We start from the raw sequence: 25,940 nt of genomic DNA, 5'->3' as shown, positions 1-25,940 counted from the left end.
CGGTCCTATTTTTTAGTCTTTTTTTATTTTTTGAAACAGGGTCTCACTGAGTTGCGGAGGACCTCACTAAGTAGCTGAGGCTGTCTGCGAACCGTGATCCTCCGGTCTCTGCCTCCCGAATGCTGGGATCACAAGTGGACGCCACTATGCCCGGCCTGGACAGAGCATTATTTCCTACAAGTGGCACAATTTTGTTCTACAAGATGGAATATTATTTAGCTATGAAAAGAATTAAATCCTCTCGTTCGTAGCAATGCAGATGGAACTGGAGGACATTAGCACAGAAGACAAATACTACGTGTTACTCAGTTATTTACAGAAGCTATAAAAAGTCAATTGCATAGAAGAGTGTAATAGTGGCCACTAGAAATTGAGAAAGAAAAAGGGGAAAGGGAAAGGAGAGAGGTTGGATAACGAGTCCTAAAATACAGTGAGAGAATTTGTTCTGCTGTTCTGTAGCACAGCAGGGTCGGTGGAGTCTGTGATGATTTATGATCAACTTCCAACAGCTAGAAAACAAGAGTCTGAAGGTTCTCAACACTTAGATATGATCAGTGTTTGAGAAGTTGGAAATACTAATCATCCCGATTTGATCGTTATACGTCATATACATGTATGAAATTATTGCACCATAAATATGTTTAATTATTAGGTATTGATTAAAAACCCAACCAAACAAGCTGGGTACAGTGTTTCACGCCTGTAAACACAGTAGGTGGAAAGCCGAGACTGGAAGATTGCAGGTTTGAGGATAGCCTCAGCAATTTGGAAAGACCCTGTTTCAAAATAAAATAAAAGGTAGAGTTGGTGGTACACGCTTGTAATCCTAGTGCTTGGGAGGCTGAGAGAGGAGGATGACAGGTCTAAGGATAGTCTCAGCTATTTAATGAGGCTCTCAACAACTTAGTGAGATTCTTGTTTACAAATAAAAAATAAAAGCGGTCTGGGGGCATAGCTCAGAGGAAGAATGCCTCTGAGTTCAATTCCCAGTAATATAAAAAAATAAAATAAATAAACAAAATACAAGCCAGCCATGATGGCACACACTTAAAATCCCAGTACTTGGGAGACTGAGACAGGAGGATCGCGGGTTCAAGGACAGACTCCGCAACTTAGTGAGATTCTATTTCCAAATAAAGAATAAACTAGAGCTGGGGGTGTAACTTGGAGGCAGAAAGCTGCTGAATTCAATCCGCATACCACAAAATCAAACAAGCAAACAAAAGAATAAAAGGAATAGAACAAAACAAAGCGTGAGATGGGGCCTCGAGCTGTGAGGACCTGTGATCCAGGCTTTCCATGACTGGGGCGGGTTTCAATCATTCTGGTGAAAGTTTACAAAATATCGTCCCTCTCACTGATTTGAAAAGATTATCAAATATAGAAGTTGGCCGGGCTTGGTGGCGCATGCTTGTAATCCCCGCGTTCGAGTGGCGGAGACAGGAGGATCGCGCAGGTTCGAAGCCAGCCTCGCTGGCTTAAGAAACCCTGTTTCCAAATTTTAAAATAAGTATAAAATAGGTCTGGGAGTGTAGTCCGGAGGTAAAAGGGTTTCCAGGAACCCCAGTACCACCAAAATAGAGAAGTTGATTATTTTTTAGGACAAACTCTTTTGTGGTATTGAAGTTGGAACCCAGTGGTATTCTGCCTCGAAGCTATACCTCTGTCCTATTTTATTTTATTTCATTTCATTTCATTTCATTTTTTGTGTGTAGTGCTGGGGATTTAATTCAGGGGCATTCTACCTCCAAGCCACACCCCCAGCTTGATTTTTAAAAATTCTTTATTTTGAAACAGGGTCTCACTAAGTTGCCGAGGGCCTCACTAAGTACTGAGGCTGGCCGTGAACCTGCAATCCTCCTGTCTCAGCCTCCCAAGTGCTGAGATTACAAGTGTGCATCACCACACCGGTTTTAATTTTCTAATGTTTGAAACAGGGTCTCACTCTGTTGCTGACAGCCTCACGGGTTTGCTGAGGCTGGCTATAAACCTGTGATCCTCCTGTCTCAGCCTACCAAGTATTGAGATTACAGGCATACGCCACTATGCCCGGCTAGAGATAACTTTAAAAAAAAAAAAATACTGAGAATTGAGCCCCGGCGTGGTGGCACACGCTTGTAACCCCAGCATTTTATAGGCTGGGACTGAGGGATCACGGTTCGCGGCCAGCCTCAGCTACTTACTGAAGCCCTTTGCAACTCAGTGAGACCCTGTTTCAAAATAAAGAATAAAAAATGGGGGTAGAAGCCGGGCGTGGTGGCGCACGCTTGTAATCCCCGTGCTTGGGACGCGGAGACAGGAGGATTGCGCTGGTTCGGAGCCAGCCTCACTGGCTTAAGAGACCCTGTTTCCACATAAAAAAAAAAAAAAAAAGTTAAAAAATAGGTCTGGGAGTGTAGCCCGTGGGAGTGTATCCCGGAGATAGAAGGGCTTCCAGGAACCCCAGTACCACCAAAAAAAAACAAAAAAAAGGCTGAGAATTGGCTCGTGTAGGCCTGGAGAAGTCCCTATGCAGTCGCTGGAGGGTGCCCAGGGTTTGAGGACATCACCTTAGCAGCCTTGGCCCTGGGTCCAGAAGAAAGATGCTTTCCTGGCAGGGCATGGTGCCCACAAGTGTCTGAATCTCACTGCCTTAGGCCCTTATTGTTCTCTAAAACTGACTGGGAAACAGATAACTTTTGCTGAGACAAGAGATACTGCAATGGAGGCAAAAGGTTGGAAACACTGGCAGTTGTTGAAATCAGCAAAACATCGGCCTTCCGCGCCATTTGTGCAAAGAAGTCAAAAAAGTAAGATTACGTGTCAAATGTGATGGTAACTCAAAGAGAAGGGCAACGAAAGTGGGGGAAATGCAGAGCGCTGTAAATGTTTGTGCCAAAGAGAACCCTCCAGAAGTTACTTTGTGGTTCCAAACGCGGAGAAAGGTCACGAACCCACAGGAAGATGACGAGTGCCGCCCGCTGCAGACCCCTCAGTGCCGGAGGGGCCGTCACCGTCGACCTCTGCAGGAAAGGCTGGCGAGCAGTCTTTGAGAGGAAGAAACTGAATCGGCCTCAGCCAGTGGCCATGGCCCAGTCAAACGTCCTTTGAGGGCATCGTCCCTGTGCAGAATTCATCTCTGCCGTCCCTTAAATACCAGGCGGAGTAAATTGAGGTAAAACATTTGTTTAGTAAACAGTTTTATATTGTTATACTCCATCTTTAATATACATGTTAATGGGTCATAGGAGAAACTCTAGATGAAGAAGGGGAAACCATAGATGAACAAATAAGGCGACCAGAGGGGATGGGAGGGGAGGGGGAAATTCTCTAATGTACATCGCGTACGTTCACAACATATCAGTCAATCACTAGGCCAATCATGAGGAGGGGGGAGAAACGGGGGAAGGGCTAAATGAGTGATGTGTGCGTGTGCCTCACCATCTTGTACCCCATTAAGACGTATGACGACAATGCACCAACACGAAAATTTTTAAAAAAACCATACCCTCTCTGAAGTCATCTGGACATTGTGTGTGTGTAGGGAAAGGAGGCATTAAAATTAAAATAGGTCATAATATGTCAGCAGCCAATGGCTTTTCACCCTCTCCAAATGTGTTTGTTTCAGAGGAAAAAAAAAATCTTCTTTCAGATTAAAAAATAATAAAAAATAAGATTGCAGAGAATAAATAGCAACCATTCATTTACCTACCTGCAGCACACTCCCCTTCCCCATGTAGCAAACGTTGAAAAGGGTTAAGCACTAAGTTTGACAAATGTCAAAAACCCCTCCCAACAGAGGCAATGACGCTTCTGATTTCTAGCTTCCTAGATTAGTTTTGTCTGCTGTTGTCTTTACTTCCGATGAAAGGGACTGTACATTTGCCTTTTAGTGTCTGGCTTCTTTGACCTAAGATAAAATTGAGTTCATCTTAGCTGAGCATGGTGTGTATGCCTGTAATCCCAGTTCTTAGAAGGCTGAGAGAGGAGGATCACAAGTGTGAGGCCAGCCTCAGTAACTTGTGAGATAGCGACTTAGACACTGTTCATCATAATACTTTTTTTTAAAAAGAGGGGCTGGGGATGTAGAGTGCCCCTAGATCCAATACCCAGCACTCACCCCACCCCTAAAATTTAGTTCATCTTTGCGTTGTATACTTCTGTAGTCTGTTTTACTTACTGCTAAGTCCACTGTATGAACTTAACATTTTGATTATCCAGTCTTTGGAAGGGTGTGTGTGTGTGTGTGTGTGTGTGTGTGTGTGTGATTCTGGGAACTGAACCCAAGGGCATTCTACCCCCCCCCAGTCCCTATTTTATTTGTTTTGAAACAGGATCTCACTAAGTTGTTAAGGGCCTCTCTAAATTGCTAAGCCTGGCCCTTGAACCTGTGTGATCCTCCTCTCAGCCTCCCAAGTACTAAGATTACAAGTGTGCTCTACCACACCCAGCTGGGGCCTGCTTTTTAACTAACACCCCAACCTGGGGCATGTTCCCTCCACCGCCCCACACCCTCGACACTCTGGGGTGGTACCCCACTCTCCCAGCTCCATCCAGGTGTCTGAGCATCTAGTGCTGTCTGTCTAGCGTCCCTCCCCTCTCCTTGTGCGCAGCCACAGAGGGCCCGAGGCCCCAGAGCTGTGGGCTCCTGAGTACCAACCTGCTCACAAGAGCAGGGGCGAGGCGGGGGGCTTCTGGGAGGATGAAGCCTGACCCCTGTAGGTGGTGGTGGGCGAGTAGGAGGCCTTTTTCTCTGGGGTGTCTTTGGCATCTGCCCCACATCTGTTCTATGATTAACCAATGTCCTCTTCCCTGCTGCGCCCCTCCTCCCGCCCCTTCGAAGCCCTGAGTCATTATTTTATCTACCCCCCAGGAGGCCGAGCACCCTCAGTGCTCTGCTACCACCCGGGCCTCCACTTCCCCCTCTGGCCCTGCTCCAGGATGGCCTTGGGCCTTGTCCTCCTCCTGGGTGGTGAGTGGGGCGCTGGGGGCTGGGGAGAAGCTTGAGTGTGCGGTGCGGGCAGCGGGCAGGTGGAGTCGGGTCAGAGTCTGCCTTGGGAGGAGGGATGGCTTGAATCCAGGTGAGACTGAACTGCCCTCCAAGGCCTCTCTCCCTCCCAGCCCTGGGGCCCTGTGTGGGCGCTGGGTGGGGAGCAGCCTGCCCAGCTCCTCCTCCAGCCACCAGGGAAGGGGGATGGATTCCCTCAAGTCCTGTTTTCAGGCGGGTTTCCCACTGCTGCTAAGGAGAGGCATTCTATCTACAAGCTACACCCCCAACCCTTTTTGGTTTTTTTTTGTTTGGAAACGGGTCTCGCTAGGTTGCTGGAGCTGGTCTTGATCCTACAATCCTCCTGTCTCAGCCTCCTAAGTACTGGGCTCACAGGCGTGCGCCACCACCCCCGGCTACAGGCCACAGTTTGAAGACTGTATTGGGCCCAGACTCATGTGTCCTTAAAGCTCACACAGACGGCCCATGCTCCCGTGCTCCCGTGCTCCCGCGTCTCTTTAGAAACGGGCAGGTCCTGCAGCTCTTGGTGGCGGCACTTGGTAATGGCCGCCTACTGAGGTAGGGACAGGCTCTGGGCCCGTCCTTCCCTGCTGCTCCCTCCCCACCTCACTTTCAGTGTCACCTGCCTCGCCCTTATGTCCATCTGTCTGTCAGGTCACAGTGGGGAGGGGGCTTCTTTCAGCCTCAGACAGAATCCCTTGAAGGAGGAAGGTGTGGGCACGCTCCCTCACACAGGGCCGCAGCTTCCTAAGCCCCTGGCCTCGTCCCAGAAGCCGTCTTCAGGGGTCTCCCCATCATGCCTGGCCAGACACTTAGCCCTCTTAGAACTGAACTGCGTCTTCTTGGGGTTGGAGTAGAGGAGAGCCCAGTGCTTGGGAGCGGGAGGAGCGGGAAGAGGGAGGAACGCATCGGTGGGAGCTCAGCGGCCTGCACCGGAGCATCACCAGGTGAGGGTCAGAGAGCAGCTGGGACCCCGGCTGCGCCAGCCGCTGTGTTGTTCTGTTGGCGAAAGGATTCAGCTGCTGAGGACCAGGCCCTAAGACAGACACTGAAGGACAAGAAAAATCGTTTCCTCCGAGAGCCTGGCACCAAGATCGGGGACATGGCAAACACTTAACTACAAACAATTCATCACAAACCCCACAATCTGTTCCCCACGGGTCTTTGGGGTGTCTGTGTAAGGAGAAGATGGTGCAATCAGGGCGGTCTTTATGCTGGTGCCCTGGGACAGTCCGAGTGTGATGTAGGGGGGGGTCCCGGGAAGCGAACCCAGGAACGTTCTACCTCTAAGCTACAGCCCCAAGCCCTATTTTGTTTTTTATTTTGAAACAGGGTCTCACTAAACTGCTGAGAGCCTCACTAAGTTGCTGAGGCTCTGCTCAACCCTGCGATCCTCTGTCTCAGCTTCCCAAGTCCTGGGGTTACAGGAGTGCACCACCATGATTTTAATGGTGTCCCTTTCACCCTCAGGTCTCAGCTTAGACAATGAATTTCTCGGTGACCTTGTCTTTAAGGAACACTCCTGATCTAACATAGCAGGAGGTGACTGGCCAGATTTCAGATTCTGGCTGTCCTTGAAGTGTCTCTGAGGGGGTTTCTTTGGATGGTTACTCTTTACCACTGGGCTTATTTTTGAAGTAGGGAGAGGGATGGGAACCTGCAGTCGGCAAATGCGTAGTCGTGGTGGAAGGAGAGGGCTTGGTCCTCCTGAGCTGGTGAGAACCAAGGCTGGAGGGGGGCAGATATGGAGAGGCCAGGGGCAGTGGGGGTTGGGCTTTTCTGACCCCTCCATGCCCCCACCCCCTGTATTCCTCAGTCCTGGCTTCTTGTCGTGGATTCAACCTGGATGTGGACAATCCCACGGTCTTCAGCGAGGACGCGGCTGGCTTTGGGCAGACCGTGGCGCAGTTTGGTGGATCTCGGTAGGCCCGCTCACTGCCCACCCCCAGTCCCATGGGGTCCTGCGGGCGGGTGGCCGCCGTGGCCACAGTACTGATGATCCCAGGAAGGGCCGCAAAACTAGGGGAGATCCGGCCTTGAGAGAGAGGCCTCGGCCTGCTCAGAATCAGATGCAGGGATGGCAGCTTCTTGGCAGGCAACCATTGTGGCTGCCCAGTGCCCACACTCACTGCACTTGGAGTTAACATCCTGCCTTTGGGCTCTTGAAACCCTTAAATGATTTTACCTTTGCATTTGTGTTTTCTAAGTGAAGACTGGTAGAAGGATGGAGATGTGCTGGGGGGTTTACGGCCTCGGCTCAGGAGTGGACTGCCTGTCCCCAGCTCAGCCACCAGCTGCCCACCAGCAAGGTCAGGGTCAGGTGTACTACCCCAGTGGGTATCCCTGAGCTGGAGGGAGTGACCGTGTTAATAGCAATTAGCGTGAGCACGCGCGCGCGTGTGCACACACACACACACACACACACACACACACACTGGAAGAAAGGAAAAAATTTCTCCACAAGCCGGGCACAGTGGCGCACACATGTCATCCCAGTACTTGGGAGGCTGAGATAGGAAGATCGCAGGTTCAAAGACAGCCTCAACAACTTAGACCCTCCACAACTTAGCTAGACCCTGTTTCAAATTAAAAGAATAAAATAGGGCTGGGGGCACAGCTCAGAGATAGAACGCCCTTGGGTTTGAGCCCCAGTAACACACACACACACACACATGTTCTCCCTAATCCCAAGAGGCCTCACATTTTTTTTGTTTGTTTTTGTGGTACTGGGGTTCCTGGAAACCCTTCTACCTCCAGGCTAAACTCCCAACTCCCAGATATATATATATATATATATAGATATAAATATAGATATAGATATAGATATAGATATAGATATAGATATACACATTTTTTTTTTAAACAGGGTCTCTTAAGCCAGTGTGGCTGGCTTCGAACCTGCGCAACCCTCCTGTCTCCACCTCCCAAGCGCGGGGATTACAAGCGTGCGCCACCACGCCCGGCTCACATTTTTTTTTTTTTTTCATCAGGACCCGCATATTCTATGCCTGGTCCTCCTTCAGGAGCTCGCATTCTCTTGTCTCAGATACGGAGACCCAGAGAGTTCAAGTCCTGGTGTGATACAGATGTGCCCAAAGCGTGGGAGGGCCAGGAAGGGGGACATCAAAGCCAGATGGGGACTTCCCGGAGGACCGGCAAGGGGAGGTGGAGGCGGCTGCGCCAGAGCCCAGGCTTTCAGCAGGCCAGCAAGGCACTCCTGAGGCCACAGAGCTCTAAACCTCCCGCCCGCTCCCTTGCCCAGCTGGCTGGCTGCCGGGATGAAAGCAAGGGCCTGGTGGCAGGTGCCAGGATTTTGTTTTCTCTTTGTTTTGAAATATAACAGATAGATTGAAGCTCACAAATCCAAAGGGTCCAACTCAATGGTCTTTCTTCCTTCTTTCTCTCCTTTCTTTCTTCCTCTTTCTTTCTTTTTTGCTTCTTTCTTTCTCTTTGGTACTAAGGATTGAACTCAGGTCAGTCTACCTCTGAGCTACACTCTAATCTGTGATCCTCTTGTCTAAGCCTCTTAAGGCTCGCTGGTATTTTTACATAAGTGTACACCCAGGCAGCCGGGCGTGGTGGCGCACATTTGTAATCTCAGTGCTTGGGAGGCTGAGACAGGAGGAAAGCACAGGTTCGAAGCCAGCCTCAGCTACTTAGTGAGGCTCTCAGCAACTTAGTAAGACCCTGTTTCCAAATAAAATATAAAATAGGGCTGGGAGTGTAGTCCAGAGGTAGAAAGCTCCTGGGTTCCACCCCTCTCACTGCTCTCACTCCCATGAAACAGCCATTTGTTTTAGATCCCATTTTATTTTATTTATTTATTGATCTGCTTATTTATTTATTTTGTGGTACTGAGGATTGGACTCAAAGACATTTTATCTCCAAGATACACCCACAGCCCTTTTTATATTTATATAATTTTTGTTCTGATATAGGATCTCACTACGTTACTGAAAGTCTTGCTGTAAGTTGCTGAGGCTGGCCTTTAACCTCTGATCCTTCTGCCTCAGTCTCCCAAGTACTGGAATTAAAGGCGTGCACCACCACACCTGATGTTAGACTGTTTTTTAAAAAAGGAATATAAAACCATTTATTGATTACAGTATTTATATTAAGCAATTATCTATTTGGTAACATTCTGATTCTATAAAATTGTTCCTGGCTTCTTTTGAGTCATAAGTTGAATATTGAAAAGATGAGTCAACCTGTAAGGAATGAATGGGATTTTAAAAAATGCAAGTTGCTAGTTTAGACTAAAAGTTTTATTTATTTGTTTATTTATTGGCACTGGAGATTTAACCCAGTAGTATGTGAGCTATCCCCCCAGGCCTATTTTATTTTATTCTATTTTTTTTAATAGATTCTCGCTAAGATGCTGAGGGCCTTGCTAAATTGCTGAAGCTGGCTTCAGCCTGCGATCCTCCTGTCTCAGCCTCCTAAGCACTGGGATTACAGTGTGCGCCACCACGCCTGGCTTGTTTCTCGTTTATTCCATCAGGTCCCTGACTGCTGCCCCTCCCGCCGTCTGTTCAGGTTTTCATCAGCAAAGCCTTTGGCCTCCCGTGAGTCAGCGAGCACAGGCGCTGTTTTCAGTAAAGGAGTGGCTCTCTAAAAGGAATCCTTACTAAGCCTTGCTCAGCTGATTAAGACGTACGAGCATTAGCCTTTGTCTAGTTTTCTCATCCAGTGAAGAGGTTGTTAGTAGTGATAATATGTTTTCAGTTCTATTTTTCATTCCTTTTAGGGAGTTTTCGAAATAAATGATTTGCACCTATATGATAATAGGTGCAAATCTGTATTTAAATTGAACGGGCAACTTAAAGTAGCTGTATCAGAATACAAATGTACAGCTGGGCGTGGTGGCGCACGCTTGTATCCCAGCATTTGGGAGGCTGAGACAGGAGGATCGCGGTTTGCAGACAGCCTCGGCTACTTAGTGAGGCCCTTTGCAACTCAGTGAGACCCTGCTTCAAAATAAAGAATAAGCCGGGGGTGATGGCTCATGCTTGTAATCCCCATGCTTGGGAGGCAGAGACAGGAGGATGGCGATTCATGGACAGATTCAGCTACTTAGTGAGGCCCTTTGCAACTCAGTGAGACCCTGTTTCAAAATAAAGAATAAAAAATAGAGCTAGGGCATAGCTCGGAGGTAGAATTCCCCTGGGTTCCATCCCCAGTACTGCCAAAAATAAATAAATAATAAAAACTAGGACTGGGAGTGTAGCTCGGAGGTAGAATGCCCCTGGGTTCCATCCCCAGTACTGCAAAAAAAATGTTTATCTTATTTTTAAATGGGTTCAATTAATTACAAAATCAACTCCGTTTTGAAAGCTTTTGATGTCAGGAAATTGTTCCATTTCACTTGAGGTGATTATTTTTGGGGGGTGGTTCATGAGAATTCCTCACAAATACAAGGTCCTTATTCATGATTGGGAAAGCCATTTTTCTTTTAAAATAGTTTTTATGGGTAGGTAAATTTATATTTATTTATTTATTTATTTATTTATTTATTTATTTATTGCAGTGCTAGAGATGGAACCCAGGGGCATTCAACCTCCAAGCTACACCCCAGCCCTATTTTTTTATTCATTATTTTGAAGCAGGGTCTCACTGAGTTGCAGAGGGTCTCACTAAGTAACTGAGGCTGTCTGCAAACTGCGATCCTCCTGTCTCAGCATCCTGAATGCTGGGATTATAAGCATGCACCACCATGCCCAGCTCGGTAAATGTTTTTAAAAGCCAAAGAATTTATGTACCCACATATTTACATAAATAATGTGTATACTCACATATTTACCTGTGCACCCTGAAAGAACAAATAAACAAAACTCCCCAGCTCAGTCCTGAGTCTTCCCGCTATGGGGTTAAACCCAGGTCCTGGTTTCTGGCCTGCCTCTCGGGTGGCAAAAGAACTTCCCACTTGAAGTCTCACTTCTTCCTCCCGAGATACCTCCTGCCCCTACATGTCCCCACCTCCTTTGATGGTGCGCCATGGTTGTGCCTCCAGACTTGTGGTGGGAGCGCCCCTGGAGGTGGTGGCGGTCAACCAAACGGGACAGTTATACGACTGTGCGCCGGCCACGGGCACCTGCCAACCCGCCGCGCTGCACGGTGAGTGACCTGACCCAGGCATCCGCCCCAGCTTTCCAACTCCCATGCGTGCCCCCCTGGCTCCAGCCCAGAAGCCCCCAATGAGTGTGCCATCCAGTGTGATGTGTCTGCCCTCCCAGCCCCGCTAGAGGCCGTGAACATGTCCCTGGGCCTGTCCCTGGCAGCCTCCACTAATGGCTCCTGGCTTCTGGTGAGTCATCTGGGTCACAGGAGGGTCAGGAGGAGGCCGGGCTGAAGGGACGGACCAGAGGAGAGGGGGTCCGGGGGCCCCCTTGCTCAGGGTCTTTACCTCCAGGCTTGTGGCCCAACTGCACACAGAGCTTGTGGGGAGAACGTGTATGTAAAGGGCTCCTGTCTCCTCCTGGACCCCCACATGCGGCTCATCCGGATGGTCCCAGCTGCGCTCCCAGGTAGGTCCCAGGTAGAGATGGGGATTCTGTGGGGGTGCACACTGGTACGGAGGAGCAGCAGAGCATCCTGGGCCCGTGGTCCTCTCCTGGAGGACCAATCGTGGCCAAGCAGAGACTCGGCAAACTGCACCCAAGGGAGGCCTGGCAAGGAGGGTGGGGACCCTCAGCTGATGAGGGTGGAGGGGAGTTGGTGTGTGGCTTCTGGGAAGCAGGAGGGTCTGACGATTGGTGACAGGTGCATAGATAGTTCTTACATTTCAAAGGAATGGCCTTAGACGACCAAAGCATGCAGTAAAGATGAAGTCCATGAAGAAGACGATTCTCCGCTGGGTACCGTGGCGCACACCTGTGACCCCAGTACTTGGGAGACTGAGATGGGAGGATTGTGGACTCAAGGCCAGTCTCAGCAATTTAGTGAGATCCTGTCTCAAAATAAAAAGGGCTAGGACTGTAGCTTGGAGGTCGAATGCCCCTGGATGGCATCCCCCGTACCAAAATAAATACATACTTAAGGAGGCAATTCTGGGTATTCGTTGCTGAGCTGCCAGGACCACCAAACTAACCCCTTCCCCTGTAAGGGGAGCAATGATAGAGCGGTGGGTGGGAAGCTGGATGCACGACCTTGTCAGCATCAGTGTCTTCCACAGAGAATGGCTCTGGGACACCACAGTGACATTTCTCTGAGAGTCCGTCTGCATAATGGCGCTGGTGCCGTTGAGGTTTCCACGTCCGTGGGCAATGACCTCATTCTTTGGGCTTTGGTTTCCTCACTGGTAAATGGGGCTTAACAATCATGGTGGTCATAAAGACGAGAGGATTTAATGTGTGTAAGGTGCTGAGATCCCTGCCTGGCGCATAACGTGTTAGAGCTCTCTGACTCATTTCCCGGCTGAGGAATGTGTGTTTGGACTGAGATCAAGGCTTTAGCCAGAGAGGCCATGAAGCCAGGCATGGCAGACTTTAGCCAGAGTTGGGGCAGCAGCAGAAACACACCCCCTCCCACCGCACTGTGAGAGCAGAATTTCTACAAAGAACAGAGGATGGGAGAGGGGACCCGAGATGCCTGAAGCCAGGGTGGGTGGTGTGGTATTTAAACATGGGTCTCCTCACCGATGTCTGCGGAGCTCACGAGGTGGACGCCTGACATAGAGGAGGCGGGAGCACACACTGGCACAGGCAAGGCAGGTTTGGGCAGAAAGTAGAAAGGACTGGGGCCCCACCCCCGAGTAGCACCAGAGCACCAGGAAATGCTGGTGCCTGGGGGGCGTCTCCTTAGCCCATCCTTACAAGATCCCTGGGTGGTAGGCAGGAAGATTCCCATTTCACAGGCGAGAAAGCTGCAGTCCAGAGATGAGTTCCCACCAGTGGAAAGAGGCAGAGCCCAAAGCCCGAGCCAGCCTTGCCCAATTAGTCCTTTTTCAAAGATGCTCGGCTCCATCCAGGCACCTGCTGATGGGAGCCCAGTGGGTACAGCAAAAGGAGCAAGAGGCAGAAGAGACGTCTTGAGAGCTCGCTGTGGGTCTGGTCTGATTGAGAACACGGCGATGGCCTCACGATGTAGTCGAAAAAGTTGCACAAATGCAAGATGTCAGCCCCCCAGATGCGGGCGGGTGGCGTAGCAGGGAGCACCCGAGGATTCTCAGCCTGCTGTGTGGATGGCTGGATTGAAGATGCAGGAGCCAGGCACGGTGGTGCACACCTGTAGTCCCAGTACTTGGGAGGCTGAGACTGGAGGATTGCAGGCTGGAGGACAGTCTCAGCAATGTAGTGAGACTCTCAGCTATCTAGCAAGGCCCTGTGTGTGTGTGTGTGTGTGTGTGTGTGTGTGTGTGTGTGTGTGTGTTTTGTGGTATGGAAGCCCTTCTACGTCTGGGCTACACTCCCAGACCTATTTTATATATTTTTTTATTTGGAAACAGGGTCTCTTAAGCCAGCGAGAGCGCAATCCTCCTGTCTCCGCCTCCCAAGTGCAGGGATTACAAGCATGCACCACCACACCCAGCGCAAGGCCCTGTTTTCAAACAAAAAAACAATAAGGGGCCAGGAGTGGTGGTGCACACTTGTTATCCCAGCATTTGGGAGGCTGAGACTGGAGGATCACAGTTCATGACAGCCTCTGCTATTTAGAGAGGCCCTTTGCAACTCAGTGAGACCCTGTTTCAAAAAATAAAAAGGCTATAAAATAGGGCTGGGGATGTAGCTCGGAGGTACAATGTCCCTGGGTTCTAGCCCCAGTATCACAAAAATACAATAATAATAATAATAATAATAATAATAATAAATAATAATGATAATGATGCCTGGGATTATAGCTTGGAAGTAGAATGACCCTGGGTTCAGTTCCTAGTAGCACATCTGCACTCGCGCGTGCACACACACACACACACACACACGAGATGCAGGAAGAGAAGCAGTCTTCTACTTCTCCCCAGCACCCTTAAAGCACCAGCTAGTAGCGGGGCAGGGGAGGGATGGATAGAGAGGAAAGACCTTTTTTCTTCGGTGGTGAGTGGAAAGCCGCTGTGGGGCACAGTCATCGCACCTCAGTGCTGTGGTGACCTGCTCCCCCAGCGCTCAGCACAGGATGCGGGCACTGGTGGGGGTGACAACTAGGTGCTGCACCCAGGCCACGAAGCCCTGCATGAGTGAGTGTGGAGACAATCTGAAAGGTCTTGTTCCTTACTCATCTACTTGCTGGTCTTTCCGTTATATTGTGAACTCCACTGGGCAGAGATGGAATCTTTTTTTATTAGGGGGTTGGTCCTAGGAATTGAACTCAGAGACATTCTACCTCTGAGCTACGCACTCCACCCTTTTTACTTTGAAACAGGGTTTCACTAAGTTGCTGAGAACCTCACTAAGTCGCTGAGGCTGGCCTTGATCCTGTGATCCTCCTGTCTCAGCCTCCCAAGTACTGGGATTAGAGGCCTCAGTCTTGCAGGGGGGCAGGTCAGGTGGCATCCCCCAGCATCCCCTGCAGGTGTACCCTAGCGACCTAAGAAATGCTTGGCTTGGCACAGTCGGGCGTGGTGGCGCACGCTTGTAATCCCCACGCTTGGGAGGCAGAGACAGGAGGATCATGCAGGTTTGAAGCCAGCCGCGTGCGCTGGCTTAGGAGACCCTGTTTCCAAATAAAAATGTAAAAATGGGTCTGGGAGTATAGCCCGGAGGTAGAAGGGCTTCCAGGAACCCCAGTACCACCAAAAAAAAAAAAAAAAAAAATGCTTGGCACATGGCAAGGGTGGTGATAACAACAGCCCATCTGAGGGGCCAGGCCCTGTCTTAAGCACCTGACGTATACATTAACCAGTTTTATCTTTATAATTAATGATTACCATAGAAAACCGTCTACCTCCCAGGTTTTCTATGGCAACCTGAAAGTACGGGTTTAGCACCTGCTGACTGGATGAATGCAGAGCCCACCTGGCCCCTACCCTCTGCTTCCTCCTCCCTCCTCCAGGCCGTGCAGGAGGCAGGCAGGGAGCCACGGGGACTCCGCGGAGGGAGAAGAGGCTGGGGTGGCAGATCTGGGCCTCCTCCGTGCTGGGGTCAGTGCCGGGGTCCAGCCCTAGCAGAGTCGGGGTTCGTGTGTCGATGAGGGGAAACCGAGGTCGAAAACGAAAGAATGACCACAAGAAATAGATTCAACCTTCTTCCTTTTATTCAGGATTTGTTATAGTTTTTATACTTTATTTTTTAGCAGAAAAGCAAGAGCATAGTCATGCAAGCAGGATCGCCAAGGACAGTAAAAGTTACTATTTTCTATAAAGTTTAGGGCAAGGGTGCCAGACATTTAAACAACCATAGTGTGTTTCGTCTCGCTTCACCAGGCTGACTCAAACTCAGTCTTATACAGTGGCTCTAACTAAGGTCAGTTTGAACTTATTGTTTGGCCCAGTAACTATCCTTGGGAAAAAAAATCTCTGCTGCCTGAGTCTCTCACAAGCCGCTGCCCATCAGTTTTAGTTATAATGCTTATAAATAAAATTCCGATTATACATATTAATCCAAATAATCCTAAAATAATTTTATGAAGAAAGGAGTGCTCGACATTCTTCATGAGCTTTCTCAAATCTATAAGAGATGCGGCAGCAGGTCAGAGCTTGGGTGGGCACGCCGGGACCGGTGCCCGGCTCTGTTGAGCAATGAGGGGTTCTGGCCCCGGAGATGGCGGCGGCCCGCACGTGCTCTCGGATTCCTCTGGTGCTTCCTGCAGAGTGTCCAAATCAAGAGATAGACATCGCTTTCCTGATCGATGGCTCCGGCAGCATTGACGAAAGTGACTTTGACCAGATGAAGGACTTCGTCAGAGCGGTGATGGACCAGTTCCAGGGCACCAGCGCGCAGGTGGATACTGGGCAGTGGCATCAGGGGGGAGTGAGGCCGACCTGGGAAGGGGCCAGCATGGCTGGCGGTGGGGTTGCTCAGCGGAGGCTAGAGGCCCAGTGCGGGGCCAATGTGAGGCCTGAGCTAGGAGGGCCTCCCCTGGCATTTAATATGTGGCCACAGCCGGGCATGGTGGCGCACGCTTGTAATTCCCGCGCTTGGGAGGCAGAGACAGGAGGATCGCACAGGTTCGAAGCCAGCTGTGCGCGCTGGCTTAGGAGACCCTGTTTCCAAATAAAAAATGTAAAAAAATAGGTCTGGGAGTGTAGCCCAGAGATAGAAGGGCTTCCAGGAACCCCAGTACCACCAAAAAAAAAAAAAATGTAGCCACATGCTACATCCTCTGTGTGTGTGTGTGTGTGTGTGTGTGTGTGTGTGTGTGTGTGTGTGTTACTGGGGATTAAACACAGGGTATGCTACCTCTGAGCTACCCTCCCAGTTATTTATTTATTTATTTATTTATTTATTTATTTATTTATTCATTCATGGTACTGGGGATTGAACCCAGGAGCATTCTCCCTCTGAGTTGCACCCAGCTCTTTGTTTATTTAAATTTCCAGCTCTTTTTTACTTTTTGTTTTGTAACGGGGTCCCACTAGGTTGTTGAGAGTCTCTCTACTCGCTGAGGCTGTCCTCGAATCTGTGATCCTCCTGTCTCAGCCTCCCAAGTACTAGGATTACGGGCACGCACCAACCACTCCTGGCTTTCATGCTATTTTAAAACATTGAAAGGCTGTATCGTGACCAGCTTCGGCAACTTAGTGAGGCCCTCCACAACTTAGGGAGACCCTGTTTCAAAAAATAAAATAGGGGCCGGGCGTGGTGGCGCACGCTTGTAATCCCCGCGCTTGGGAGGCGGAGACAGGAGGATCCCGCAGGTTCGAAGCCAGCCGTGCTGGCGTAAGAGACCCTGTTTCAAAAATATAAAATAGGTCTGGGAGTGTAGCCCGGAGGAAGAAGGGCTTCCAGGAACTCCAGTACCACCAATAAATAAATAAATAAATAAATAAATAAATAAATAAATAAATAAAATAGGGCTGAGGTTGTAGCTCAGAGATAAGAATGCCCCTGGGCTCCACCCCCAGTACCACAAAGAGAAAAGAAAGAAAAGAAAGGATGTTACGAATAATGTAGCTGTAACCCCAGCTATTCCAGAGGCTGAGGCCGGAGGGCTGCAAGTTTGAGGCCAGCTCAGACAACTTAGTGAGGCCCTGTCTCAAAGTAAAAATGAGAAAGGCCTGGGATGTCGCTCCGTGGTACCGCACTTGCCCAGCGTGTGTAAGGGCCTGGGTTCGATACCTGATACTGCAAAAGTAAATAAAAATAAATTGCTACGAAATCTGACTGAAGGGAACTCAGCCAAGAGAGTGGTGATTTCTCCATTATGTCTTCTGTCTAATTCATAACTTCTTTATCTTATTACTTCCCAACTAGCGTGTCTGTATGTGTAGGTACAAATTCTTGGAAAGTAATGAAATATGCAAATCGACTTCATGTGTTATACATTTTATAAATATCTAAGCTTAACAAACATTGCTATTGGAATGGCTTTTTTAATTATGAAAGAAGCATTATTTGAAGCCGGGCGTGGTGGCGCACGCTTGTAATCCCAGCATTCGGGAGGCTGACACAGGAGGATCGCGGTTCGCGGACAGCCTCAGCTACTTAGTGAGGCCCTCTGCAGCTCAGTGAGACCCTGTTTCAAAATAAAGAATAAAAAAATAGGACTGGCTTGGAGGTAGAATGCCCCTGGGTTCCATCCCTACTACCGCAAAAAAGAAGGAGGAGGAGGAGGAGAAGGAGGAGGAGGAGGAGGAGGAGGAGGAGGAGGAGGAGGAGGAGGAGGAGGAGAAGGGCATTATTTTATCTTAATTTTTTAGGGTTTTTTGCATTTTCACATTTCAGGTTTTGGTATATTTTTTGTAGGACCTTAAAACACATGGGAAATGGTTTGTAAACCCAAAATTATTCAAAACTTAAAAGTTCATTAAAACAACAACCAAATCATCTGTAGCTTGGAAGATTCTTCTTTTATCAGAATTCAGGTTTGGAATTCTCAAACTTGAACTGGGCATGGTGGTGCACACTGGTAATTCCAGTACTCAGGAGACAGACAGGAGGATCACAGGCTAGAGGACAACCTCAGCAATTTAGTGGGACCTTATTTATTATTATTATTATTATTATTATTATTATTATTATTTTGGTGCTACTGGGGTCCCTGGAAGCCCTTCTACCTCTGGGCTAGACTCCCAGACCTATTTTATACTTTTTCATTTTTTGGGGGGGGGGTTTTGTTTTGTTTTGTTTGGTGGTACTGGGGGTGGAACCCAGAGGCTTTCTACTTCCGGGCTATACTCCCAGACCCATTTTTTATATTTTTTTTATTTGAAAACAGGGTCTCACTAAGTTGCTGAGAGCCTCACTAAGTAGCTGAGGCTGGCTTTGAACCTGCACGATCCTCCTGTCTCAGCCTCCCAAGCACGGGGATTACAAGTGTGCGCCACCACGCCCAGCTTACTTTTTTATTTTTGGAAACAGGGTCTCTTAAACCAGCGCAGCTGGCTTCGAACCTGTGTGATTCTCCTGTCTCCGCCTCCCAAGCCCGGGGATTACAAGCTTGCGCCACCACACCCAGCGTTCCCAGACCTATTTTATACTTTTTTATTTTTGGAAACAGGGTCTCTTAAGCCAGCACAGCTGGCTTCGAATCTGCGCGACCCTCCTGTCTCTGCCTCCCAAGCGCGGGGATTACAAGCGTGCGCCACCACGCCCGGCTAGTGAGACCTTATTTCAAAATAAAAATTAAAAAGCACTGGGAAGCCAGGGGTGGTGGAGCATGCTTGTAACTCCAGCATTTGGGAGGCTAAAACAGGAGAATCGTAGTTGGCAGACAGCTTCAGCTACTTCGTGAGGCCGTTTGCAACTCAGTGAGACCCTGTTTCAAAATAAAAAATAAAAAATAGGGCTTGGGGTATAGTTTAGAGGTAGAACATCCCTGGGTTCCATCCCCAGTACCTAAAAAAAAAAAAAAAAAAGTGCTAGGAGACAGGTATGGTGGTACACACTTGTAATCCCAGTACCTCAAAGGCTGAAACACTGGAGGATTGCAGGTTTGAGGACAGCCTCAGCAAGTAATGAGACTCTCATCAACCTAGCAAGACCCTGTTTCAAAATAAAAATAAACTAGGGCTGAGGGTGTAGCTCGGAGGTAGGTAGAATGCCCCTGGGCTCAATCCTCAGTGCCACCAAAAAAAAGTACTGAGGATGTTAAAGCGCCCCTGGGTCCCACTCTGCTGCAAAAAATAGGTAAGCAATTAAATAAAGGAACAAGTAAATCCCTAACCAGCTGAGCCCAGGGTCTCCTTGGCCTTCGCAGTTCTCCCTGATGCAGTACTCCAACGTCCTGGCGACCCACTTCACCTTCTCCGAATTCCGGAGCAGCTCGCGCCCCCGGAGCCTGGTGGATCCCATCGTCCAGCTGAAAGGCCTGACGTTCACGGCCACCGGCATCCTGAAAGTGGTGTACGCCCTCCCTCGCTGTGGCTCCCTCGCTGTGGCTCCCGCACTTCCTGGAGCTGACTCAGCACGGGCCTTCTCAGACCCGGGAGGCTCTGGAGAAAGGGGCTAACGGGGAGCTTGGGGGTGCAGGCAGTGTCCTCCCCGGACCCGGAGGCTCTGGAGAAAGGGGCTAACGGGGAGCTTGGGGGCTGCAGGCAGTGTCCTCCCCGAGTGCTCCCACCCTCAGTGCCCGGTTTCCCTGCTGTGGGACCAGACCCCTCTGCACCTGCTTCCCCTTTGCCTGGGCTGGCCTCCCTAGAACCTGCGATTTGATTCCGGAACATCTGCACCCCCTTCTTAGCTAACTCTTGCTACTCGAATAACCCTGCGAGTTACTGACTCTAAGGCTCGGTAAAATCTCAAAGGACAGACTTACAACTTGCCTATAAGGATTCAGTGAGGTCCTGGCATGAGTTGCTCAGCCCAGAGTATAAAGGAGGCCGCTGGACACGTGGCTGTGGTCTTAATCCTGAGAATGACGCAGCCCCACTCTCTGTTCCAGGCGGAGGCTTGGGAACTGTTGCAAGCATCTTATTTGTGCCTTCCCCCTCATCTCCCTCCCTCTTTCCTCCTCCACCCATGCCCCCTGCATTCACGGGACACTTACGGGTGCCTGCTCAGCCCTGGAGCCGGGTGCTCCACACAGAAAGTGGCTTAGGTGGGGTGGGGGTGGGGGCTAGAGAGAAGAGGTTGTGGTTCTTGTGGAAAAGAACTGGGCTGAATGCTCGGGATTTTTGGCTTCCTGCACACCCCTGGGCAATGGTGCTAGAAACCAGAGGGGTCAAACAGGAGCTACTCCAAAGCTGGTGGTCGACACTTGTGATCCCAGACTTGGCAGGCTGAGACAGAAGAATCGCAGGTTCGAGGACAGCCTCAGCAAGTAGTGAATTCCCATCCTAGTGAGACCCTGTTTCAAACAAAATAGGGCTGGGGGTGTAGCTCAGAGGTAGAATGTCCCTAGGTTCAATCCCCAGTACCCCTCCAAAACTCCTTAATGTTATCCCCATCTTCTCTATTTATTTTACAATGAATCTTTTCTTTCCTCTTTCTTTCTTTCTTTCTTTCTTTCTTTCTTTCTTTCTTTCTTTCTTTCTTTCTTTCTTTCTCTTTCTGATTGAACCCAGGGGCAATCTATGTCCAAGCTACACCCCAAGCTCTTTTTTTTTTGCGGGTCTGGGGATGGAACCCAGGGGCATTCGACCTCTGAGCTACACCCTCTGCCCTATTTTTTATTCTTTATTTTGAAACAGGGAATCACTAAGTTGTGGAGAACTGCAACGATCTTCCTTATCCTCCCTCCGGTCTCAGCCTCCAGAATGCTGGGATTATAAACGTGCCCCCAAGCTCTTTTTATTCTTTATTCTGAATCAAGGCCTTGCCAAATTGTTGAGGCTGGCTTTGAACCTGCAAGTGACCTATCTCAGCCTCCTAAGTACTGGGATCACAGGCATGGGCCACCCTGCCCAGCTATGAAACTTCATTTTTTAAAAAAGGAAAGAAAACTTGTTTTAAAAAGAACTATTACCCACAGCTCTCTAATTAGCCACCTACAGTACTTTAGAAACGAGAAGGGATATATACAAATGAATCAATAAATCCCATCCACAGTGCGATTCCTATCCTTTCTTCAGATTTATTCTCAATGGTCATAATCAGGGTGGAAAATATTTTCATCCTGTGTTTAAAAAAAAAAAATCTAGGTCTGACTGGGCATGGTGGTGCATGCCTATAATTCCAGTACGTGGGAGGCTGAGACAGGAAGATCACAGGCTGGAGGACAGCCTCTGCCTCAGCAGATTAACCTCCAGACTCTCAGCAACCTAGCAACCTCCAGACAAAAAATAAAAAGGACTAAGGGTGTATCAAAGGTAGAATGCCCCTGGGTTCAATTCCTAGTAACACACACACACACACACACACACACACACACACACATAACACACACACACACTCAAGCAATTTCTTAACATGCTCCATAGAGTCCGACACGCCCTGCTTTCAGAACCCACCATATCTTAGTAGTCATTTTCCTGTCTACCATGACAGGACAGAACTCTTTCATAGCAAGAATGGAGCCCGCAGAAGTGCCAGGAAGATCCTCGTGGTCATCACCGATGGACAGAAGTACAGAGACCCCCTGGAATACAGAGACGTCATCCCCCAGGCAGAGGAGGCCGGCATTATCCGCTACGCCATTGGGGTACCGCCTCTTCTTCATGGCTCTCTCCGCTCAGCCGGCACCTTGCCCGGACCAAGGGCCTGTGGGCTTCTCCTCCTCAGCTGCCCCTCTCTGCCCCTCTGCTGCAGGTGGGAGATGCATTCCAGGAACCCACTGCCAGACAAGAGCTGAGTGCCATTGGCTCGGCGCCTGCGCAGGACCACATATTCAAGGTGGACAACTTCGCGGCGCTCAGCAGCATTCAGATGCAGCTGCAGGAGAAGATCTTTGCGGTGGAGGGTAAGTGGAGAACACGTGCGGGCCTTGGAATCTAAGGGGCTCCCACCCGACTGTCCCCTCTCACCCCACACTGCTCCCTAGAGCCCGAGCCCCAGCCTGCATTCTCCTCTGCTCCGAGTCCTCATGGTTGGTGGTTTTGGAGAACTGAAGTGGCCTTTTCTCCCACAGGAACCCAGTTGAGGACAGGCAGCTCCTTTCAGCATGAGCTGTCGCAAGAAGGCTTCAGCGCAGTGCTCACGACGGTGGGTGGGGCGAGCCTTTGATCAACGGGTCTCAGGCCTCCGATCTGGGCCCTGAGTGGGAGCTGGACCCAGAAGGAAGGGAGCAGCAGCTTGGGTGCTCAAATTCGCGGCCGGACCAGGGAGAGCCATTCGCAGGGCGTTAGGTGTTGGGATAGCCAAGGTCTCATGACGTGTTTGTGAACAGAGGGAAACTCTGGGGGTCTGGCTGGGAAGGCCCCAGGGCCATGTTGGGGGCTGGGCGGTGGCTTCCCAGGAGAATGGAGCCTGCACATGTGTGTGTGAGGAAATCTAACGCTGGGGTAGAAGAGGGTAGAGAAGGTGCAGGCACGAGAGGAGGCGGGAATGGTGAAGGGCTGGCATGGAGGAAGCAGGACGGACAGACAGATGCTAGAAGTCAGGCACTTCTCTGGATTAGGCGTGCTCAGCCCTGGCATCCTTTCCTCCCAGGATGGGCCTGTTCTGGGGGCCGTGGGGAGCTTCAGCTGGTCTGGAGGTGCCTTCCTGTACCCCCCAAATAGGAGCCCCACCTTCATCAACGTGTCTCGGGAGGGTGTGGACATGAGGGACTCCTACCTGGGTGAGCAGAGCCCGTGGGTGGGGGCAGGCGGGACAGCTGCCCGGGAAGGGGCGAGGTCCCGGTGCTGAGGACTGGCCCCTCAGGTTACTCCGCCGAGCTGGCCCTTTGGAAGGGGGTGCAGAATCTGGTCCTGGGGGCCCCCCGCCATCAGCACACCGGGAAGGTCGTCATCTTCACCCAGGCCTTGGGGCAGTGGAGTCCGAGGGCCGAAGTCGCAGGGAGCCAGGTCGGTGTGGAGGAAGGCTGAGGGGACAGGAGGGTAGCCGGGGGCAGAGGAGGAGAAGCTGGGGGCCCTGGGCTGCGGGGTCCCAGTGTGTGGCCCAGAAGGGGCGCCCAGCAGGGGTAAGAGTGTGACTTCGGGCTCTGCCCTCAGATCGGCTCCTACTTTGGGGCCTCCCTGTGCTCCGTGGACATGGACAGCGACGGCAACACGGACCTGGTGCTCGTCGGGGCCCCCCATCACTACGAGCAGACCCGAGGGGGCCGGGTGTCCGTGTGCCCCATGCCCAGGGGGGTGAGTGGCCATGGCCTGGACTCTGGGGTCTTGGGGGGGGGGGTTGGGGGTCGCCCGCACTGGCCTGGCCCTGTGTTTTGCCCTGCAGCGGAGCTGGTGGAGGTGTGAGGCTGTCCTCCGTGGGGAGCAGGGCCATCCCTGGGGCCGCTTTGGGGCAGCCATGACGGTGCTGGGGGACGTGAATGGGGACGGGCTGGCGGACGTGGCCATCGGGGCTCCGGGAGAGCAGGAGAACCGGGGTGCTGTTTACTTGTTTCACGGAGCCTCAGCACTGGGCGTCAGCCCCACACACAGCCAGGTGAGGCCCCTGTCTTCAGCCTGTTGAAGTCTCCTCTCCCTTTTCAGGACTTGGGCTTCCTGGACGCCGCCTCCTGATGCCGGCCTTGGCAGTCCCCTTCCCTGCCTTCCTTTCGTTGTTTATTTCCTTGAATTTCAACAGAACCAACGAAACACAAATCATCTCTCTTTTCTTCTCTGGTTCCAAATAGCTTTCTGGGTATTGTGAAAGATCAAACCAACTCCATAGGCTGCAAGGGGCTTCTCCTCCTCCTCCCTCTGCTCCTCCTCCCCGTCTACTCCTCCTTTTTCTACTCCATTTCTTCCTCTTCTTCCTCCTCCTCTTTCTTCATCTTCTTCATGTGTGTGTGGTACTGGGGACTGAATCCAGGGCAGCCTACCTCCAAGCTCTACCCCCAGCCCTTTTTCCTCGCTAGGTTGCTGAAAGTCTCTCTAAATTGCTGCCCTCAAACCTGCAGTCTGCCTGTCTCAGCCTCCCAAGTACTGGAGCACAGGTGTGGGCCACCATGCTCCACTTCCACAGCCTTCTTATAAAAATAACATGATGAGTGTGCTAAGCATGGCTTCATCAAATATTTAGGAATGAACAGAAGAAATGAAAAGAAATGAGTCTAACATATGGGCATGTGCATATAAATGCACATGTACATATGCATACTGTGCCTTCTCATTGGTAACCCGCATCTTCAGGATGCGTTGGCTGGAAGGTGCTCCCTTCTCTCTGTCTGGGGTCCCTGAGGTCCTCCCTCCTTGCTTTCAACTTCTACCCCTTCGTGTCTCCTTTTGATTTCTTTCTTTAGATCTGCTTTCACTACAGTCTCTTTCAGTGGCAAAGTACTTGCCTTGCAAGTGTAGCACTCAGGGTTCCCCCTCAAATTCCAAAAAGACCCCCAAAAACAATTAAGCTAAGGAAAAAAATCCCTTTAGCCAGGCCTGGTAGCACACGCTTATAATCCCCGTAATCGGGAGGCTGAGAAGTGAGGATTGCGGGTTCAAGGCCAGACCCAGCAAATCTCTCTTCTCACATCTTCGCAGTCTTGCCTCCTGACTTCCGGTTTTCCTTTCCCTCTCTGGCCAGCGGGTTGCAGGCTCCCAGCTCTCCCCCAAGCTCCAGTATTTCGGGCAGTCACTGAGCGGGGGCCAGGACCTCACCCAGGATGGACTGGCGGACCTGGCCGCGGGGGCCCGGGGGCACGTGCTGCTGCTCAGGTGACGACTCCCCACACCCCAGCCTTGCTTGCTGTGTGTCTGATTCAGCAGCACTGCCCACGCCTAGTTCTCCTCCTGGGCCAGTGCCCCCCCCCCTCAGCCTAGTTATGCCCCTCAGGAGTCTGCCAGTGCTGAAAGTGGAAGGAGCCGTGACATTCGCCCCAGTGGAGGTGGCGAAGGCTGTGTACCAGTGCTGGGAGGAGGTGCCCAGTACCCTGGAGGCGGGGGAGGCCACGGTCTGTCTCTCTATCCTCAAGGTCTCCCTTGACCAGCTAGGTGAGTTTCCTTCCTACAGGTGGGCCCAGTCTCTCACCTCGTTAGATACCCCGAGGCTATCCTCAGGATGATGTGGGCCCAGGAACCCCAACCTCACCTCTCCATCCGCCCCATGCCCCCCACCGTGGGTCAGAACGCTGGGCTTGTTCTCTCCCTGTCTCCCCGCACCCCAGCCTGTGGGTCCCTCCCACGATCACTGCGGAGTCCGCCCGCTTCTCTCTCGTGGCCAGGCGCTGCCTTCCTCAAAGCTACCACTTCTCCTTCCCACCTTCACCAAAATAAAGACACTCCGAGCAGTTCCCACATCTGCCCTTGCGCCCTCGCACCCATTCTCCCCGGAGGAACTAGACTTGATAGATCCTAAAATGCAAATCTGGGCTCTTCACCCCACCCACAGAGTGCTCCCCCTTGCATTTATAAACACGCACGTCCTTCCCTGCAGTGTCCTCTCTGCTTTGGTCTCCCCACATCTCCGAGGCACCCCACTGCCTGCCTCCTTCCTCCGGATGCTCTTAGCAAAGGGGTCAGGTGCCCGCTCCCTTGGGGTCTTAGCCACGGGCACAGCCTGGGACATTCTGCCCGTGCTTTCCCCAGCTCCTGCTCAAGCTCCAGATGGTAGCTTAGACCTGGTCCCTCTGCCGGGCCCGAGGTGGCCTGCTGCCTTTGGTGCCCCAGGACCCACCCTTGTTTACAGCTCATGCGGTGACATCCTGGCCATGTGACATGTTGGCCTAGACTGTCAACACCATAAGGGCGGGGACCACATCGGTCCATCTTCTTCCACGTGTATCCCCAGCACTTTGGTACAGTCTGTGGCCCATAGAAAGTGCTCAGCAAATATTTATTGCATGAACAATAACGAAATGAAAGCGGGACGTTCTAGTTCCCTCTGCCTTTCCATGTTCCCCT

At 50.8% G+C, this 25,940-nt stretch overlaps 1 protein-coding gene across 1 annotated transcript in view; it reads left to right on the top strand.

Annotated features, from left to right (window-relative positions):
* Positions 1-4,920: 4,920 nt before the first annotated feature.
* The window catches only part of ITGAD (integrin subunit alpha D), a gene marked incomplete at both ends in the record, with an annotated part of 34,690 nt that continues 13,670 nt past the window's right edge, over positions 4,921-25,940 (top strand). The window contains 16 exons of the mRNA XM_080703885.1: positions 4,921-4,951; positions 6,804-6,909; positions 10,998-11,101; positions 11,221-11,291; positions 11,397-11,511; positions 15,728-15,858; positions 19,277-19,422; positions 21,505-21,658; positions 21,766-21,916; positions 22,085-22,158; positions 22,606-22,735; positions 22,819-22,961; positions 23,109-23,249; positions 23,338-23,547; positions 24,625-24,755; positions 24,874-25,031. Of these exons, the coding sequence (XP_080560011.1) occupies positions 4,921-4,951; positions 6,804-6,909; positions 10,998-11,101; positions 11,221-11,291; positions 11,397-11,511; positions 15,728-15,858; positions 19,277-19,422; positions 21,505-21,658; positions 21,766-21,916; positions 22,085-22,158; positions 22,606-22,735; positions 22,819-22,961; positions 23,109-23,249; positions 23,338-23,547; positions 24,625-24,755; positions 24,874-25,031 (1,996 nt within the window). The remainder of the gene's footprint in view (positions 4,952-6,803; positions 6,910-10,997; positions 11,102-11,220; positions 11,292-11,396; positions 11,512-15,727; positions 15,859-19,276; positions 19,423-21,504; positions 21,659-21,765; positions 21,917-22,084; positions 22,159-22,605; positions 22,736-22,818; positions 22,962-23,108; positions 23,250-23,337; positions 23,548-24,624; positions 24,756-24,873; positions 25,032-25,940) is intronic.

The sequence above is a fragment of the Muscardinus avellanarius genome, assembly GCF_963383645.1.
Source record: "Muscardinus avellanarius genome assembly, chromosome: 10".
Classification (NCBI taxonomy): Eukaryota; Metazoa; Chordata; class Mammalia; order Rodentia; family Gliridae; genus Muscardinus; species Muscardinus avellanarius.
The sequence above is the reverse complement of the archived record's forward strand: the minus strand, read 5'-3'. Positions and strand labels throughout refer to the sequence as shown.